Source organism: Schistocerca cancellata, chromosome 3, assembly GCF_023864275.1.
Source record: "Schistocerca cancellata isolate TAMUIC-IGC-003103 chromosome 3, iqSchCanc2.1, whole genome shotgun sequence".
Lineage (NCBI taxonomy): Eukaryota > Metazoa > Arthropoda > Insecta > Orthoptera > Acrididae > Schistocerca > Schistocerca cancellata.
Window position 1 is genome coordinate 793,365,700 of NC_064628.1, and position 19,117 is coordinate 793,384,816.

At 42.3% G+C, this 19,117-nt stretch overlaps 1 protein-coding gene across 1 annotated transcript in view; it reads right to left on the reverse strand.

Annotated features, from left to right (window-relative positions):
- The window catches only part of LOC126175847 (transmembrane protein 184B), an 89,548-nt gene that overhangs the window by 48,757 nt on the left and 21,674 nt on the right, over positions 1–19,117 (reverse strand). The window contains exons 3-4 of the mRNA XM_049922854.1: positions 9,347–9,613; positions 319–484 (exon numbers count right to left, since the gene is read on the reverse strand). Of these exons, the coding sequence (XP_049778811.1) occupies positions 319–484; positions 9,347–9,610 (430 nt within the window). The 5' untranslated portion in view covers positions 9,611–9,613. The remainder of the gene's footprint in view (positions 1–318; positions 485–9,346; positions 9,614–19,117) is intronic.

The following is a 19,117-nucleotide window of genomic DNA, read 5'->3' on the forward strand; positions in this document are numbered from 1 at the left end:
ATTGAATAACATTGGGGAGAGGCTTCAACCCTGTCTCACTCCCTTCCCAACCACTGCTTCCCTTTCATGTCCCTCGACCCTTTCTGAACTGAGTCTTCTGCTACTGAATTGTAAGGTCACACACAATCTCTAAGTTACAAGACTGCTTATTAGTAATCCAAATAGCTCATCTAGTATCTAGTTGTTTCAAAAATACAGACAAGTAAAGAACAGAAACCGAGAAGAGAAAAGGGTGGGGGAGGGAGGGGGGGGGGGGTAAAAACCATACAATACACAATATTTTCTGTCTATAATTACATAGCAGGAAATATTACAAACCTTCGTAACAGTCTCTAACAGTGAAGAAATATATGTAGTAACTGTCACTGTTGAAAAAGAGAAGGCTGACCCATGAGTAAAAACCATATATTGGAACAATGAACAGGATTCTTACAATCCACCTCTGTTCAGCAGGATTGGTATACCACCGAAGGTGTTGATATATCTGAAACCCAAAAAATTTCAACATCAATCCACAGTCAAATAACTCATATATAACACAGAATAAAAACAGTGTGCACATTGCAGCTATTATAGTTGCATGTGATGATTTATTCATTAATATTTGCATTATTTTTCTTGTTACATGTCATTCTTTTACGGATTCCATCTGCTTTGAGTTTTGGTTACTAACTCTTTTGTGATATACAGTCATGACCGTCAGAGTTGCACTGTCGCGGTAATGGGGCACCAACTTGTGTACAGTCAGGACCTCCCCATCACGAAGATGGACATTTGCATGAGAGTGAGCAGAATCAAGAGGGTAGGCCTAGTGTGAAATCCTAGAAGTGATAAGTATGATGAACATAAGAAAAAAAAAAAGTTAAAAACACAAGGAAATGGCTACTCTGGAATGAAATTTTGTACCGTTAAATATAAGAAAGCTAATTTATTAAGTAGTAGTTCAACTGTTCCTAAACTTAAATGAACTATGCCACATTATGTTGCAGCGTAACCTTATGACTTAAAACATTTCCTCATTTATGAGTAATTAAAATAGAACAGCTACTGTGAACCATGAAGTAAATGGCTGATACATCTATAGACTGCAGTATTCACTATTTAGTAATGCACAGGGTCTGTTCTCTCTGCAGGACTGGCAAACAGTAATCTTTTACAAGGGCCAAACAAACTATCAATTACAAATCCTATATATAAACTTTATGATGATACTTACAATGCAATTAGAAAAAGGTTTCAATATGACTACAATATAAAAAAGGAAGAAGTCAATATTTACTCTTGGGAGTAAAATAAGGGAGTCATGGAACAAATGTACTGATAAAAGTGTTCCTTTTTTTTTAAATTTGAAACCATTTTTTTAAATAATGAAATATTCTTCAACAATTTCACTGAGTTACTAGTATTCCATGGCACTGCAGAACATCAAATGGAATATATCCAATTAAAAAGTAAAGATGACACTGGTAATTTAGTGATTGTTGTACACCGGAAAATTTAGGTTTTTTTCTCATTTCAAATATATCTCATTGAAGTTTCACACAGAGGTAAATATTGATTCACATAGAGCTCTGCATCATTAAAAGATTGTGGCAAAATAATCTTTGAGAGAACATTACCCTACATGCTCTGTTTTGTTGTCATTTTGATGGCATGAGCAACTACAGAATTACAAGTTTTGTGAATGAGCTAAGAATTGGAGTTAATGACATAGTTCACAGGTTGTATCCATAACTGGGTAATGCAGATAGTGCTTACAAAGTGCTGGAATTGTACATGAGGTTACTTCTTTGCCACATGTGTATTACCTAGCATAAAATGTAGGGCGCTGCATGAAATATTTCAAGGAACAGTTTGCAATCCCCTCCAAACATATCTGTATTATGTAGATACTGCAGAAAGGAATTCCTTATGATTATAACACTGTTGTGCAAAATATTACCACATTACAAGACTAATATAAATTCAGGGTTCATAGTCATCATTTTACTTCTAAAGTGTAAGTCCAAACAACAGTGATTTGCACTGCCATTTATTTTGTTTCAGTGTTTTATTTCTGCTAACATTTGTCATTACACACAATGATGAAGTAATGGGCACTGATAGCTTCTGCTTGTTAATCTTTAAATTGACTTGTTTCTCAACTTGAAGGATCTCCTTTATGATGGGACTCATGGAAAATGATGTATGAATGAATGAATGAATGAATGAATGAATCAGTTCAAGAGAAGAAAGATTTAAATTTAATGTACAGTCAACAACAAGGTTATCTGAGACAGAGCACAAGCTTGAAAAGGGCAAGAATGTGAATGGCTGTTGCCCTTTCCAAAGCAAAACTTACTGACATTTGCATTTGATTTTACTCTTGCTTTCTACCCAAAAATAATGCAGTTCTGAAGATATGCATTCTTATCTATGATGATGACAATAATGAAGCCTCCATTGTTGCTAGCTTTTTTTTTGTCAGTGAAATGACAGGACTTGGGAACACATTTTGTCACCAGGGGCATTGGAATTTTAACATTACAACTGAACATAAGAGATTCACATGAACACAATAATGCAATTTTTAATTCAGGCAAAAAGCAAACAGCTGATGGTTGGCTAGTTGATTTTCTCCCCAGTAGTAAACAACAGGGTCATCAGTCTCTCAGTCACTGGTTCGGTCATTCATAGCTAGTGATGTCTACCAGGAATGTACTCTGATGAGGAAAGTATGTAGGATTGGTAAAAACAAAACACGGAAAGCAATACTGATGCCATAGCCAAAAAAAGTTATTGGCAGAGAAGTAAATCTATATGGATTGGACTGATACATAGGTAAGAGCAGACAAGTGACATCTCAGAACTCGGTCATGGTAAGAGAAAGCCAACCAGAGTCCAACTCCCACCAACCTGATTAAGGGTGAAGACAGCTACATAGTAAAGAATACCTTCTAGTCAAGAGATCCATAAAAGTAAAAGGGAAATGCCTAAAAATGTAATAGGTATCAATGTGACCATCATAATAAAACAAGGCGAGAGAAACAGTTAAGGCTGCACAAGGATGCCACCGTGTGCTCTGCATGCGAAGAGGACAGGTCCTCCTAGAACTGCTCCACACACAAACCATCACAGGCAAAGCATTAAAAAGGATGATAGCACCCACAAACCAATAGAGCTACTGCTAAAACAGAGAACAGAGTGTGGCAGAAAAAGGGGAAAACTGCCTAAAAGCAACTAAAACAGACCAAAGGAGGGATGACAGAGGCAGAGGGTCGATGGTTCCCATGATCCACCATGTGGCATGAGATGCCCAACCTCACCCTGAAGCTAGTTTAAAATGAAACATCTGAGAATAAAACCACTGTCATGGAGAAGACATAGCACCAGTTCAATTGTCCATGCATCAGCTGCCAATATAAATGACCTGGTGGAAGAGTGAGCAGCAATCTGCAGCTATTTGCTGATGATTCTGTGGTGTATGGGAAGTTGTCAGCATTGAGTAACTGTAGGAGGACTTCGACAAAATTACTAGTTGGTGTGATGAATGGCAGCTTGCTCTAAATGTAGAAAAATTTCAGTTAATGCAGATGACTAGGAAAAACAATCCCATAATGTTCAAATATAGTATACATAGTTTGCTGCTTGAAACAGTCATGTTGATTAAATACCTAGGCATAACACTGCAAATCAATATGAAAACGGAGTGCACATGTAAGGATGGGAGTAGGGAAGTCAACTGGTCAACTACAGTTTCCTGGGAGAATTTTAGGAAAGTGTAGCTCATCTATAAATGAGACCACGTAACGAACACTAGTGTGGCCCATTCTTTAGTACTTTTTAAGTATTTGAGATCACTGCAAGGTCTGATTAAAGGAAGATATTGAAGCAATTCAAAGGCAAGTTGTCAGACTTGTTAATGGTAGGTTCGATCAACAAACGAATATTGTGGAGATGCTTTGTGAACCAAAATGGAATCCCTGGAGGGAAGGCAATGTTATTTTCATGAGACACTAAACTGAGAAAATTTAAAGAACCAACATTTGAAGCTGACTGCAGAACGATTCTGCTGCCACCAATGAACATTTCGTGTAAGGACCACAAAGACAATATAATTGAAATTGGGGCTTATACGGAGGAGAAGAGACAGTGGTTTTTTCCCCTCTCTCTAGTTGCAAGTGGAACAGGAAAGGAAATGACGAACAGTGGTACGAGGTACCCTCCATCATGCACCACAGAGTGGCTTGCGGTATGTATGCAGATTTAGAACGTGAGAGGCAAAGAATTTGGGAGACCTTGCATAGCATGGAGAGGCAGAACTAGGGTGCCTTCCACAAGGATATGAGCAACTGTCAGTAAGGTTCCAAAAGCACAAATTGGGTGTCGCTCATTCTGTCAATTAAAACTATGGGTCAGGCTGGTATGACTGATGCAGAGGCAACATACAACACTGGGTCCTTTCTGGGAGGAATGGAAGAAAGAGTGCTATGCAGCAGTAATCTCCTTGACAGTGCAGAGTTTATTAGAGGGGACAATAGCCCACCAGATGATGTAGAACCTTGATACTCCTGAAGAAGTGAAAGGAACTGACACAGAAAGGTTATAAGGTGACAGATTTTAGGTCCCTGAAACAGATCAGCCCTAATTCATTGCCTGAGTATTAACCAAATATGGGGAAGGGGAAGGAGGAGGGAGAGGGAGTGTGAGAAAATACGTGCAGTACAAGCTACAGAGGATACCCGCAGATCCTGGCAGAGGGCTGCAAGGCACATTCCAACTGGTAATCCCATCCAAGGGCGAGTGTCGGGGGATTGATGCCCCACGTATGCAAACAGAATAGGATATATTGGATGATAAGGAAATTGTCAGTTGGTGACTGCATAGCTGAGCAAGCATTGGTATTGTTGGACCTGAAGAGAGAAAAGCCCTGTTTTGGCAACAAGACACTTTTTGGGACTAGTCTGGAAGGTGCCGGCGACCAGTCAAACTCCACAATGATGGACTGTGTGTATACTTTCAAACCTGAAGACACGGCCGAGCCATAAATCTGGCAACCATAGTCCAAGCAGGACTGGATCACAGCCCGGTAGATACGAAGGGGAGCAGTGCGATTCGCATCCCCAGGAGTTGGGGCAAGGTAACAGACAGCATTAAGTTTTTTCATGTAGTTAGTCTTTAGCTGATGAATATAGGACATCCAAGTTAGATTATTGTCAAAGAGGAGTCCCAAAAATCGACTGTGCACCAACTTACAAATGCTTTGCAAACAGGTAGAGTTCTGGATCAAGCTGGACTGTGGTAAAAGGACAAAAATGCATAGCTTCCATTTTTGCAGGGGATAAGAGAAAACTACGGGAAAGGGTCCAACCAGATGCCTGTTGGATGGCACCTTAGAGCTGATGCTCCGCCAAGGCTACAGCTGCAGGACACCATTCTCTTGGACTCATGGAGAGCTGACTGAAGTAGTAACTAACACAGAATGATCGGAAGGTTAAAAACCAATGAATAAAAACTGGTAGGGAGTCTCGATAGCCCCAGTCATGGAGGGTAAGTAAATGCAATAGTGTTACGTGGTGTCTTATGCCTTATGTAGGTCAAACAAACACTGCAATGAGGTGTTGGTATTTAGAAAAAGCCTTTCGGACTGTCATTTACAACCTAACCAGATGATTGGTTCTGGATCGAACATCCAGAAAACACTCTAAAAGGGGGGCCAAAGGCCCCAAGATTCGAGGACACACCAAAATTGGCGGGCAACCATCCTTCCAAGCAGTCTGCACAGCACCTTGAGGAGGCTAATCGGCCAGTAACTGTCAATGATTATTGAGTTTTTGCCCAGATTAAGGATTGGAATGATGGTAATATTTCACCACTGCAAAGGGAAGACACCGTTGAGCCAAATATGGTTGAAGACTCTGGAGAGATGGAGCTGTTGAACAACAGATGTTGTATTGCCTAACTGCCGAAGGAATCTGGGCCTGGGGCTGTATCAAGAGATGAGGCATGAACCTGAAGTGTTCCCAGTTACTGGATGGTTCATTACATACTTTGGCAAGCCAAGGGGAGAAGGAGAGTGGCACAGCTTCAGTCTGTCACTTCCACATCCAGAAGGCAGCCACATAAGAGGACACTGAGACCATCAGAAAGTAGGGTTGCAAGGTGTCCAGCAATACCCAACAAGTCAGGTAACCTGAAGAAAGAGACCAGATACATGTGGGGACATTTGGGAGCCCAGAAGATTATGGAGCTTGGCCTGGAACTGGGACGAAGAGGCATCTGTTCCCAGGAAAGAGACATAGTTCTCCAAGCATTCCTTCTTACTGTGTTTAATTAGACAGTGAACCTTAGCAAGAAGTTGTTTGAAAGTGATAAGGTTGGTGTATGAAGGATTGCGCTTGAAATGCTGCAGGGCTCTTTGGCGATCCTGAGTAGCTATTGAAGTGTCTTTGGTCCACTGTGGCACAAGTGAGAATGGAGAGGACCTATAGAAAGAGGAATAGAAGTTCCAGTGACACAGGTGATCACATCTGAGAAATCTTGCACAACTTGTCAAAGTAATTTGACAGAGAGGAGAAGAAGGTAACATCAAAGGCATACAACTACCAGCTGGCTCTCTGAAGCACCCAATGTGGTAGTTCATACATCTGGTAATGGAAACAAAGTCACAGGCTCACCGAAAAATGATCACTGTCTGAAAGATCATCATGTAGTGACCAATGAAGTAAATCCATGAGATTGGGGGAAGGGAGTGTTAGACAGATAGCTAAAAAGATGCCACAGGTGGTACTGAAGTGGGTAGGTGTACCATCACTGAGGAGAGACAGATCATGGCCGGTAAAAAGCTGCTCAAGAAGAAGGCTCCTACCAGATGAAACTGTATACCCCACAGGGGTGGTGTGCACTGAAGTCCACAAGTAAGAGGAAAGGAGAGGGCAAGTTTATGGATTAAGGTGGACAACTCAATGTAAGTAATTAACCTGCCTGGAGGCAAATAAAAGTAGCAAATAGTCATTGCTGAAGATGTTTGCACCTGCACCACTATTGCTTCCAACATAGTATGATGGGGAACCCACTCACTCACATCTGTGTGACTCAATGTATAGACCCCTCCAGATGCCTTCTTGGGGCCAGCATGGTTCTGAGAGGATGCACGATAACCATGAAGCATTGGGGAATGGCGGTTAGTGAAGTGTTCCTCTTGTACAGCAGCACAAATTCCAGAATGGGAAGAAATAAGGTGCCATAGTTTCAGTAGGTGGCAATAATAGCCACTACAGTTTCACTGAATGGTCACATTGTGGATATCCAGTTAGGCATGAAGGGGCCAAGAGGACTAGTCACACCCAGGGTCACTGCTTGTCACCGATGGGGATGGAACCACATCAATGAGCATTGGTTTTGAATCCAACTGTGTAGGGGGGATCTGGCACCTCCAGGATCGGAGGAGTAGTCTTGTTCCAATTCTCCGTCACAGCCTCTGGTGGCAGAGATTCTTGCTAGGGCCTATTCGAGATGAGTGTGGGAACAGATGAAGAGTGGTCTGTGTCAGGGCTCTGCTCTGTGGATTTCTGGGGAGAGGCATCCTGAGAGGGAGCACTGTCACCAGTAGACTTGGGCTGCATGTGGGAAACTATTTCTGAAGACAGAGCCATGGGAACCACAACAAAGGAGTACGGTGGCAAAACTAGTTTGAAAAAAACTGGGTAGTCAGGGTCAGGGCTGTGACATTTTGTATGATTGATCATCATATCAAAAAGATGTGGGCATTTGTATTTTTTTTTTCCATGCCTCAGTCTGTGTCAGGTGATCAAAAGATTTATATTCCTGTATTTTCTTTTTTTTTCTTGAAGACTGGGCAAACTGGTGAATGTCGAGGAGTGTTCTGTTTAATTGACACATGAAGGTGGTTGTTCACAAGGATTGTCTTCAGGGCATGATCATCAGCCATTGTTGCATTTTGTGTCTGCCCTGCAGCAGGTTATATATGACCAAAGCTTAAGCAACTTATGGGTGGTGGAATATAAAGTTACACATCACAACTAGTCTCAATGTCTGACTTTTTCAAGGAGGACATTCCTTTCAAAGACTGATAATGGTACCTGTGTACGTTGAACTACCTTGGACCATATTCAAATTTTTGTATGGGGCAAAGGTATGCCACATTTACTATCACATGCATCAAGATTTGTAGTTTGTGCAACAGAGGACACTTTAACTAATAATTATCATTGTGCATTTTTCCCAATTATTCAACTTCTCCAAATTTATCTTCAATATGTTCCACAAAAATATTAGTTTTGTCACATAAAAGTATCCCTATCAGTTTGAGTACTTATTAAGTACTGAACAAACTATTTGACTCCCAGATGTTTGGGTCATCCCTCTTCCCATGGTGTAGCCAGGGAAGGAAAAACAGAAGGGTTGAACGTTCTACACCTGTCTGATGATATGGCCTGGTGAGAATGACAATTGCTTTGGTGTAATTTGATATGCTTCGTGAGTGAAATGTTTGCCCTAATGCCACCTACACCTCCCACACGCACACCAAAATGTAGAAAAGGCCATCTGGTACGATGGACACTGCCAGGAGTCCTTATGCCCCAGGAAGATGGGCATCTCTCCCTTGCCTAGCAAGGGGAACTAGTAGCTCAGGTATCAGCAATGCCATCCCTGTGTAGTCTGGAGGCTCATCCAAAAGTGTACATAATGAGCCCACCACATTGGATTGGTTACAGCATTAAATTTGAAGCTCATATAAGAGTCTACACAAGTACTGTGCACAGATGACCTCTAATGCTGCATACAACAGGCACTATTTAAGGTCTTCTTCCCCAGTTGGTCCACCCTACAGAACAAAAAATTTGAAAATGAAGATCAAACCCAGAATAGACAAAAAGTTATTCCAGCCAAAAGGTGATGCTAAGTAAATGAATTAATGCACTTAGAAAGGAAAGCAGAACATAGGGAATAGCCAGGTTGACATCAAAGGCTGTCATAATGAGAAAGACAGTCAGAAATGAGAGATTACAGCACAGGAAAGAAGATATGTGATTAAGTAGCTAGGAAAGGGGGGGGGGGGGGGGGGGGGAGAGAGGGTGAAGTCCCCATGCTTGCCATACCTGTACTCATGAAAGAGTTGTGAACTCCCTAAGGGGCAAATACTGGATGATGTTAATGTCATCACTTACCAAAATATTGTGTCTGCTGCACAAAGACGTCTGGCCGTTCACCCATCAACTAATTCATCAAAAGCAAACAAGGCTTTTTGCTTTGTGTGTGTGATATATATATATATATATATATATATATATAGAGAGAGAGAGAGAGAGAGAGAGAGAGAGAGAGAGAGAGAGAGAGCACTTACCTGATGGCATGTGAGGATAAGTGCAGCCCAAACAAAAGCCCCAGCAATTCCTTTTGCAGCTTTGGTCTGCAGAAAGATAGGTGCAGCCTCATTTTGGACACTCATAACTGCTGCTCCTGTTATAGCTGACAAAACTGAAGCTGTAGTTGGCTGTGCAACTCCTGAAGTTCCATTTCCTGGTCCAAATGTTGTACTGATGACTCCCTGTACTGTAACTGGCAATGTTGCCGTCACTGCAGAGTTGTCTGTCGTGGACACAGCCATCTTCTAAGCAATCAAGAAGAAAAACAAGAAAGTAAATACGTGATTATATTTGACACAGTTCTATCAATATTTAGAGCACATTTATCTTCTGCAAACAACATTTTAAATGAATATTTGCCATATGTCACACAGTTAATTTATGTCGGTAAACAACTAATGTCATCTGAATACAAGCAAAACTACTTCTTTACCAACTGACAGCAGACAAACACAAACAAAAAGAGGACAAAAACACTAAATCTCAAAGTCAATTGTTCTACTTGGCAAGCAAGGGAAAATATACTATAAGACTAGTGTATCAGGTAGTTATGTGTCCAAAGAATACTAAGTCACTGGAAAAATGGCTGAACAGATAATGAGGGAAATCAGTAATCAAATGACTATGTAGTGGTGAGTGTGCTAGTCCATCACAGGTTTTGGAGCCTCTGAGAGTCTGAATGGTAGGCACGATGATTTTGGGTGGCAGCTACTAAGTTACTGCAAATTTAAGAGAATCAACAGGAGCTATCAGCCAAATCTTTCCAAAAATGAGAATTTTCTACCACACATCTGTTCACCAGTAACACTATAAATTGAACGTGTAGTGAAATGTGAAATATGATTAAAGAAGTGCATAATGTCCAAACGAGCACCATATGGTTCCGATACGATAACATATCTCAATACTTTTCATTGAAGCTTCCACTGTCACCAGATAATACAGAATAACATTTATGTATGATGTTTCAACACTTAATATGATGTTTTCTGCATCCATGCTAAAATATTGTGGGAAAGGTGATGAAATACCAAAAGCATCCATGCACAATCACTGAATTTACAAACTGTTATAAAACAGAGAACAGTCAACAATGAGACGAGAACTGGCAAGGAAATAGTACATTGTAGCAAATTGTCAAATTCATTGCTTAGAAACATTACAGTATCTTTTTTTTAGAATCATGATGATTGTCAAAAATACTGTAAACCAAAACACTGAAAATTAAACTTGGAGTGCACTGTTTGTGAAATCAATCAGATGCAATATAATTTTGAGCTTCATAAGAAACCAATGTGTGTATTTATCCCATGTGTGCAATAAAATATCAATATTTGCAACATTAATAAAAATCATGCATTCACATTTTAGTAATGGTCATATAAAGACCTTAAGGGTTGCCACAAGTTTCTTCAAGTGAAATTCCCTAATTCTTACCTGATTTCCAGACACATTTTAGCATTTTCCCCTGACAAATTTTGACACTGATTGCTTGACTAATTAACTGAAAGGGTTTATGGGACCGAAGGGGGAAATCAACACTCCCGCAATTCCAAAGTACTCACAGGAGAAAGGTCAGCTAAAAGTGGATGGATCCAGTGAGGGGAGTCAAACTATCAAACAAGCAAGTTAAAACACACACAGAAAGAGACATAAAAGGTTAAACCAAATCTAAAATCAGGAAAAAAAAAGAGCAGTCATGGGGTCCCAGACTGAGAAAATGTGAAGACAGGCCCCAACCACAACAATCTTGCCTCTACTCCAGGAGTAAAGCAAAACCTTGTATCTGGAAATAACAATGCTCACAGGGGAAACTGAGGACCAGTTCAACCATGCTAATATTAAAATTAAGGAAGACTAGACTTAGCACGAAGGAGACATACTACCAACACGTGGGATATCGTCAGTCTGGTTCCACAACCATACTGTGATGGTGGTTCGTTACACACGAGGACACAATGGGTGAGGCTGGTATGACCAATTCGTAGATGGCATAAAGCAGTGAACTCCTTCCGAGAGGAGTGGAAGGAAGAGCACTAGAGTGCAGCAGTGGACTCCTTCCGAGAGGAGGGGAAGGAAGAGCACCAAAGCACAGCAGTCTCCTTGACTGTGCGGAGTTTATTACTGAGACCAGTAGCGCACCAGATGTCACTCCAGTTTTGGGCAGAGAGAGTGAGTGGGCATACGACGGCTATTCAGAAAGTAGGGAACATTTCCGTCTGACGCTGCTAAGCATGCGCCAATCTTGTATATTTTGATATGTACATGCTCAGTTTGCATCCATCTGTGACAATGGGAGGTCTCTGCACATCTGGTTTTTTCAATATTCGATTTTGAAATGTATGCTGCAGTCGAAAATCCTGCCAGTTGTGAGGTTCGGTCTGTGATACAATTTTTGTTGGTAACTTAAAACCTATAGAAATTTATCGTGAAAGGTGCGAAATGTACAGAAATAACGTAATGAGTGAATGTTCTGTCTAGAAATGGTGCATTCGGTTTAAAAATAGCTGAACCAATGTTCGGTGGACACCCGAGCATTGTGACTGATGATCTTGTTGCTAAAGCTGATGAAACTATTTGTGAAAAACCATCGCTTCACAATAATGGAGCATTCGCTTTCTTTTGCACAAATTTCACGGACTCTGTTGATTGAAACTTCCACTCAAAAGCTAGGCTACTACTAAATTTTGTGCATGATGGGTGCCCAAAATGCTTACAGAGTACTGTAAAGAACAGCGAATGGGGCCAATGTTGACACTTCTGGAGGCCTACCACAAACGTGATGATTCATTACTGGATCGAATCGTAACCAGTGATGAGACTTGGGTGAAACATGTCAATTGCGAGACAAAATTACAGTCCATGTAGTGGGGGCACACAAGGTCCCCCCAAAAACCAAGACAATGTTTTCAAACCTTGTCAACAAGGAAGTTGATGGCAACAGTGTTTTGGGATAGGCAAGGTGTGCTTCTTATTGATTTTCTCAAACGTGGGGCAACCATAAATTCTGCCCGGTACTGTCAAACTTTGCACAGCCTTAGAAGAGCAGTTCAAAACAAATTCCGAGGAAAGCTGTTGTATAAAATTTTGTTTTTGCACGACAATGCCCGACCTCACATGGTAAACTGCACTAAAGAACACCTTAATTCATTCAAACGGGAAATTTTCCCTCATCTGCCCTACAGCCCCGACCTTGGACCGAGCGACTTCCACTTGTTTCCCAAGATGAAGAACTGGCTTGCAATGCAGTACTTTGATAACGATGTGGAACTCCAGGCGGGCGTGACTCACTGGCTGAAGTCTCAGGCGGCAGAATTTTATGACAAAGGTATTTCAAATCTTGTCCACCGCTATGATAAGTGCCTCAATGTGTTTGGTGACTATGTGGAAAAGTAGTATGTCAGTGACTCTTTCAGATGTATATAATAAAATGTATTTCTTGTAGTTAGTTTTTTTAATACCAAAACTTTCCCTACTTTCTGAATAGCCTTCGTAGATCTGCATATCCGCAGCTGGAGTCAGGAAACGGAATGGAGCCTGATTATCAGCTTATCTAGCCAAACAGTCAGCCCATTCATCCGCTGGGATACCCACATGACTTGGGACTCAGAAAGACAACTGAGCAGGCGGCATGGCCAAGGAAGGAGAGAAGGTCATGGACAGCAGAGACCAAAGCGTGACGAGAGTAGCAAGCTGCTCAATGAGTCGATGCATATTAAAACACTGTGGAGGGAGGCCTGAGTAACAAAATTGAGACCCTTGGTAATGGCTAGCAGCTCTGCTGTGAACACTCTACGTGATACTGGCAATAAATGCGGTTCTAAGTCAGTAGGAGACATGGGTGAAAGCGTATCCTGCTTTATCTATTGTCTAAGAACCATCACTGTAGAAGGCAATTGCCTCCCTGGAACTCTGCAAGGATGGAATGTACAAGATGCCGAGATACCATAGGGGTGAAGAGACCTTAGGACTCTGGAATAGGTTGGTCCTAATCCATGGTCTAGGCACCATACAAGGTGGTGGTGGTGGTGGTGGTGATGGTGGTGGTGGTGGGGGGGGGGGGGGGGAGGGAATACACAGGGCACTTTTCAGTGAATGGAATGAAGATGATCCCGACAGAGGGAAGTGAGATGCATTCCAACCAGCAATCCCACCCTGGGGCAGTGATCGGAAAGGAGACATCCCTTGCTTGCAAAGACGACAGGCTACACGGGATGGTCAGGGAATCTGCGAATGGCGACTGTGTAAGAAACCAGGAGTTGGCTTTGTCGTATTTGTAGAGGGGAGAATCCCCGCTTCTGTGAGGAGACTGTCAATGAGACTAGTGCGAAAGGCACCAATAGCCAGATGCACCCCACAATGGTGAAAAGCATCAAGTATTTTCAGAGTGGGAGGAGCTGCTGAGCCATAAACCTGACTACCATAATCTAGTCTCGAGAAGACCAGAGCACTGTAAAGATGGAGAAGAGTAGCATGGTCTGTACCCCAAGACGTGTGGGCCAGGAGGCGGAGAGCATTAAGCTTCTCCATGCATGTAGTCTTCAGGCGGTGAATATTGGCCAGCCACATCAGCTTTTCATTTTTTAAAAAATAAAAATTTAAAAAATCCCCAGAAACGGGACTGTGCCGAAACATCTAGGAGCTGGTCGCCTAAATAAAGTTCTGGATCATAATGTACTATGAACTGACAACAAAAATGCATAACCCGAATTTTGGAGGGAGAAAATTGGAAGCCATGGGAAACAGCCCATGCAGAGATCCATCAGATGGTGCCTTAGAGCCAGCACTTAGCAGACGCTACCGAGTGGGATCTGCACCAGATGCAAAAATCATCGACATACAACACCAGGGTAATCTAGGGTCAACAGAAGTTACAAGCCCATTGATGGCTATGAGGAAGAGTGTGACACTTAATACAGAACCCTGTGGGATACCATTCCCCTGAATCTGAGGGAAGCTGAGTGAAGTGTCAACTGGAACCCAGAAGAGCAGGAGGGATAAAAAATTGCAAATAAAAATCGGAAGGGGCCGCAAAAGCCCGTCACAGAGGGTAACTACAATGCAATGGCACCAAGCCATTTCATATGCCTTATGTGCGTCAAAGAAGACCGTGACAAGGTGCCAACAGTTAGTAAAAGCCAGTCAGATTACAGTTCCAAATCTGAGTAAATGGTCAGTTGCCCGACTGGTTAGCCGTGTGGTCTAAGACACTACTTTCTGGGCGGGAAGGTGTGCTGGTTCCCAGCAAAAATACACACGGCAGGGGCCGAGCTGCACAATAACCCTGGGTTCGGTGTAGGGCGGCAGGGGGGTGAGTGGACTGCTGTAGCCTGTTGTGGGGCTGTGTACCACTGAGGACTAGTGGGATTGTGTACCACTGAAGGCTACAGCGTGGACAAAGCTTCTCCGTCGTTTCTAGGTCCTTAGTTCCATACAATACAATACAAATGGTCAGTTGGAGATCATCCTTCCCGAAAGCCAAACTGATACCAGGACAAAAGGCCCTAACATTCAAGTACTCAACTTAATCAGAAGCTAACCATCCTCTCAAGCAGTTTACAAAGTACATTTACCAGGCTAATTGGGCAGTAGCTGTCAAGAGACATTGGGTTCTTCCCAGGCTTATGGATGGGGATAACTATACCATCTTGCCACTGTAAAGGGAAGGCACCCGTGCGCCAAATGTGGTTGGAGACCCTTAGTAGATATTACCTCTGTGTAATGTCCAAGTGTCAGATCATCTGGCTGTGGATGGAATCTGGGCCAGGGGTCATGTCATGTGGGATTCAGCTTGGTCTTTTCAGCTCTGTGTTTCTTCCGGAGAAAGGTGGCAGGATAGAAAGAGGATGCTGATGCTGTTGCAAAGTGTGTCACGAGGTGTTCTGCAAGGACCAATGGATCAGTAGAAAGAGCACCTTGGAGGATAATCCCCTGGACAGCTGACTGTCACTGGTTGCCCACAAGGCTACTGAGCCTGGATCAAACCTAAGGTGAAGAGACATACATTCCCAGGGAGGAAACGGCACTCCCAGCATTGCTTTTTACTCTGCTTAACAAGGTAACGAGCCTCAGCACAGAAATGCTTAAAAGCGAGGAGGATGGTCTGTGAAGGGTGTTGTTTAAATCGTTGCAACATCCATTTGCAGTGCTAGACAGCTACTGCTACTCCCTTTGTTCACTGTGGTACTGATCAACAATGAGGGGGACCTGTGGATAGGGGGACAGCAGTGCCAGTAGCATGAAGAATAGAGGCAGAAATACCCTGCACGACTGCATCAATGCAGTTCGAGAGAGACGTGTTGCAGTGCACAGCAGATGTATATAAAGGGTAAGGCTGGAAAGGCAGAAACATGAACTGAGGCAGAACTACATTAAAGAAGAGATGCAGCCACAGTAGAGCGGCCAGAGAGTTTAATGCATTTTATGTGTCAAACGTCCTTCCTGGTACCATCCTCTCTGAACAGGGGCGTGCCTTGTGGGCGCCACCCAGCAGCAGCACAGGCCAGCCACCTGGCAGGACAGTTGTTGCCGGGAGTTACGATCCCCCGAAAAGATGGGCAACCATTCCTAGGCTCGCACAAAGCATTCACAGCACAGCTACCAGCAGTGTTATCCCTGTGGTATCTGGGGGCTCAGCCAGATAGGTACATAACAGCCCCACCACATGGACTGGCTACCGAGCTGGTGACCTAGCAAGGAGGTGGGGAGGGGGGTGGTGGGAGAGTGGAGAGGTATTTCTTCACCACCTGAATCGCACTACATATTTCAAATTTAGAGATGATCAAATAACTGAGGGCGACCAAAAAAGAAAAGCCAAAATGGAGGAGGAAAAGCAACCAACCAAAATTGCAATACAAAGCAAAATCATGAGGATAGCCAGGCTGACATAGAGAAGAACACCAAGAGAAGTAATGGAAGGAGCAAAGGGAAAGGAAGAAGGACAAGGAAGCAGAATAAAGGGGGAGGAAAAGCAGCCCAGAAAATAATAAAGGCTGCAATAGCTCAGGGACCCATGTACACCACACGCGTACCCACCAAAAAGCTATTGGCCCCCTGAGGAGACAAATTTTGAGATCTCAAGGGTAAGTAAAGACATAAGTTGACAAAAAATGCAAGGACTTCTGTATTTCTAAACATGTGAGCAAATATCTTAAGTACTAACATCAACATCTTTTGCAATGAACGATTTTTACATGGAGAAAGCAAGTCAAATGTTACATAGGTTACATTAAGACCACAGATGTTATTTTATTTCAATAAAACAAAACACATTTGGTGACAAAAATACATATTTCATTGGAATCGCAAGACAGATTTAAAATATCTTCACTGATTTCTGAAATAACCCCAGAAAAAAGTAGGCCTTTTGAAAGAAGTGTATAAGGCAGGGAAGATTTGTGTAAACCAACACTATAGGTGACTGCCAATAAAATGTTGGTTCTACTATGTTTGTTATTGTCAGTTATTGCCTACTGTGTTATGTCTATTATTTTACAGGTATTGTGGGGTTTTTCTTTCACAAAATATGCGAGTACATACTGTACAAACTGCCAGTGACTGCCACTATTTTCTTTCTCTTATCAACCATACTTTCTAATATGTAAACTACTTTCAAAGTGCCAAAATGTACTAGCATAAATAAAATGTCTATAAAGTGCCACATTGTACAATGTTCTTGTGGTGAGACAGTTGCAATTCCTGAAATCCATTGCCGGTGGCCTCTGGCCTGCCGATAAGCACCGCGGTCCTGAGTCCATGGATAAACCACGAAAATCTGCCGCATTACACCACACACAAACATACCTGGCCTGCAGGCAGATTGCTGAGACTAGATCTGATGGGCACGCCTGCACATTAGTGGGAAATGATGGGCTTCAGATTGGCACGCCTGATCCATTAGAGATACCCACAGATATGCCTGCAGTTTTATCCCATCATGGAAGTCCACCTGTGTGGCCAGCTATTTACATGTTACAGACACAATGTTGACAAAATGAGACTGCAGTGATCAATCCATGCAACAGATAACTTGTGTGAATACTCTGAAAATCATACTAATGAGGATAGGTAGCAACTCACTGTACAGATGATCACTGAGCTGCAGACAGGCACACAGAAAAGACAATCACATTATCACATCTAAATTTCTGGCCATAGCCTTTGTCAGGACACGAGAGCACATACACATCCACACAATCATTCATACACAACTCATGCACACATGACCACTGTCTCTGTGTGCTGCATCAACAATGTCTGAGAATCAGATCCAAACAAACCTCTCCTCGTGCCTCCCTGCTTCTCATCAGCAGCTGCTAGGCCAGCAGCAAGAAGTGGTGGCAGCTGACTGAAAGCTGAGGGGAGTGGCAGATAGGGAAGAAACAATGAGAATGAGGGAGTAGGAAAATCGCTCACATACTCAACTGCGCCCAGCCAGTGATGATGCAAGACATCTCAGTAAACAAACCATTTCAACTACTGAGACAAAAACTAGATTTTTCCAGTGTTTTTTTTCCCCCAAATTTCCCCGATACATATGATATTCCCTGATATTCGCTGATTTCCAAAACTTGTGGCAACCCTGATCTTATGAAGTTGGAATGACTTGGCTTGTTCCTATACCCCACAGCTAATACATTTTAAAATATTGATCAGAGTGATGGATCATGCTTGAATGTCAGATGTGGCAACAAAATAAGTTAACTGCTTTACAATAAGACCAACTAATCCTGCTGAACACCTGTAGGCACTGCTCAGCCTAACAGGTGGAGCAAAAGAGGGAAGTAAGCAACTGAGTGCAAATCAACTGTCTATGATTAGCAATGTCTGTAATGCTGGGACAGCATAATGAGAAAACAACAGCAGAAAAGGGACCCATGACTGAACTCAGTACTGATATGAATGTTCTTTACTGAGGTTGGAACAAATACATTCTGATAAGGAGCAATTCTTCTGTAGCATAAACTCTAAGAATAGGTGATAGAGTAGCGCAATAATATTTAGTGTGTTGGTATCTTCACAAGGCAGAAAAGAGTGTGGGAATTGTATGATGGGATCAGAGAGAACTTCTATAGCCATCTTCAAGGACTGCACAGGGAGTGCTAATATTAATTCTACTTGGCACATGATCTGCAAAATAATTACTATCTCATCAGTAGAACGAAGCAGAGTTTGATATTTATCTTTAACAAAGAGGGATATTCTATATATTGTTAGCTCCCCACAGAAGTAATGATACAATGGAGGCAGCTTAGGATTGTGTCTTTGATCACAAGAAAAAGAATATTTAAAATGTATCTCCTCGAAAAACAGACTTCATGCTGCTCCTTGTGCTAAAACACACAAAGGACAAAAGACTTCTGGAGGTGGATACCATGTGGTCAATACTGTCGAATAACTCACATGCCAGTGCTGAAGAACACTGTCTGGAGATTTGATTGGGAAGCAGTCGTATACAAATCACACTTTTGATGCACTCCTATGCCATTGGATTGTTCACTTACAAGTAATTGTTGGTCGAATTGTGAGCAAAGACAGTTCCACATTAGGCAGACAGGCTAATCTGTGCTCTGGCTAAATGTCAATAATAGATAACAAGGTCCAAATCAGTCCATGAAAAAACCACTGAGCACAGAGTTGTCATCGACAGATACACAACAGAGCTTACTGAACATAACAGCTGGTTGACACGTGAGTCCATGGCGGTCTGTGGCAGCCATTAAATCTGCCATGGGTGTTTAGCTACGTAA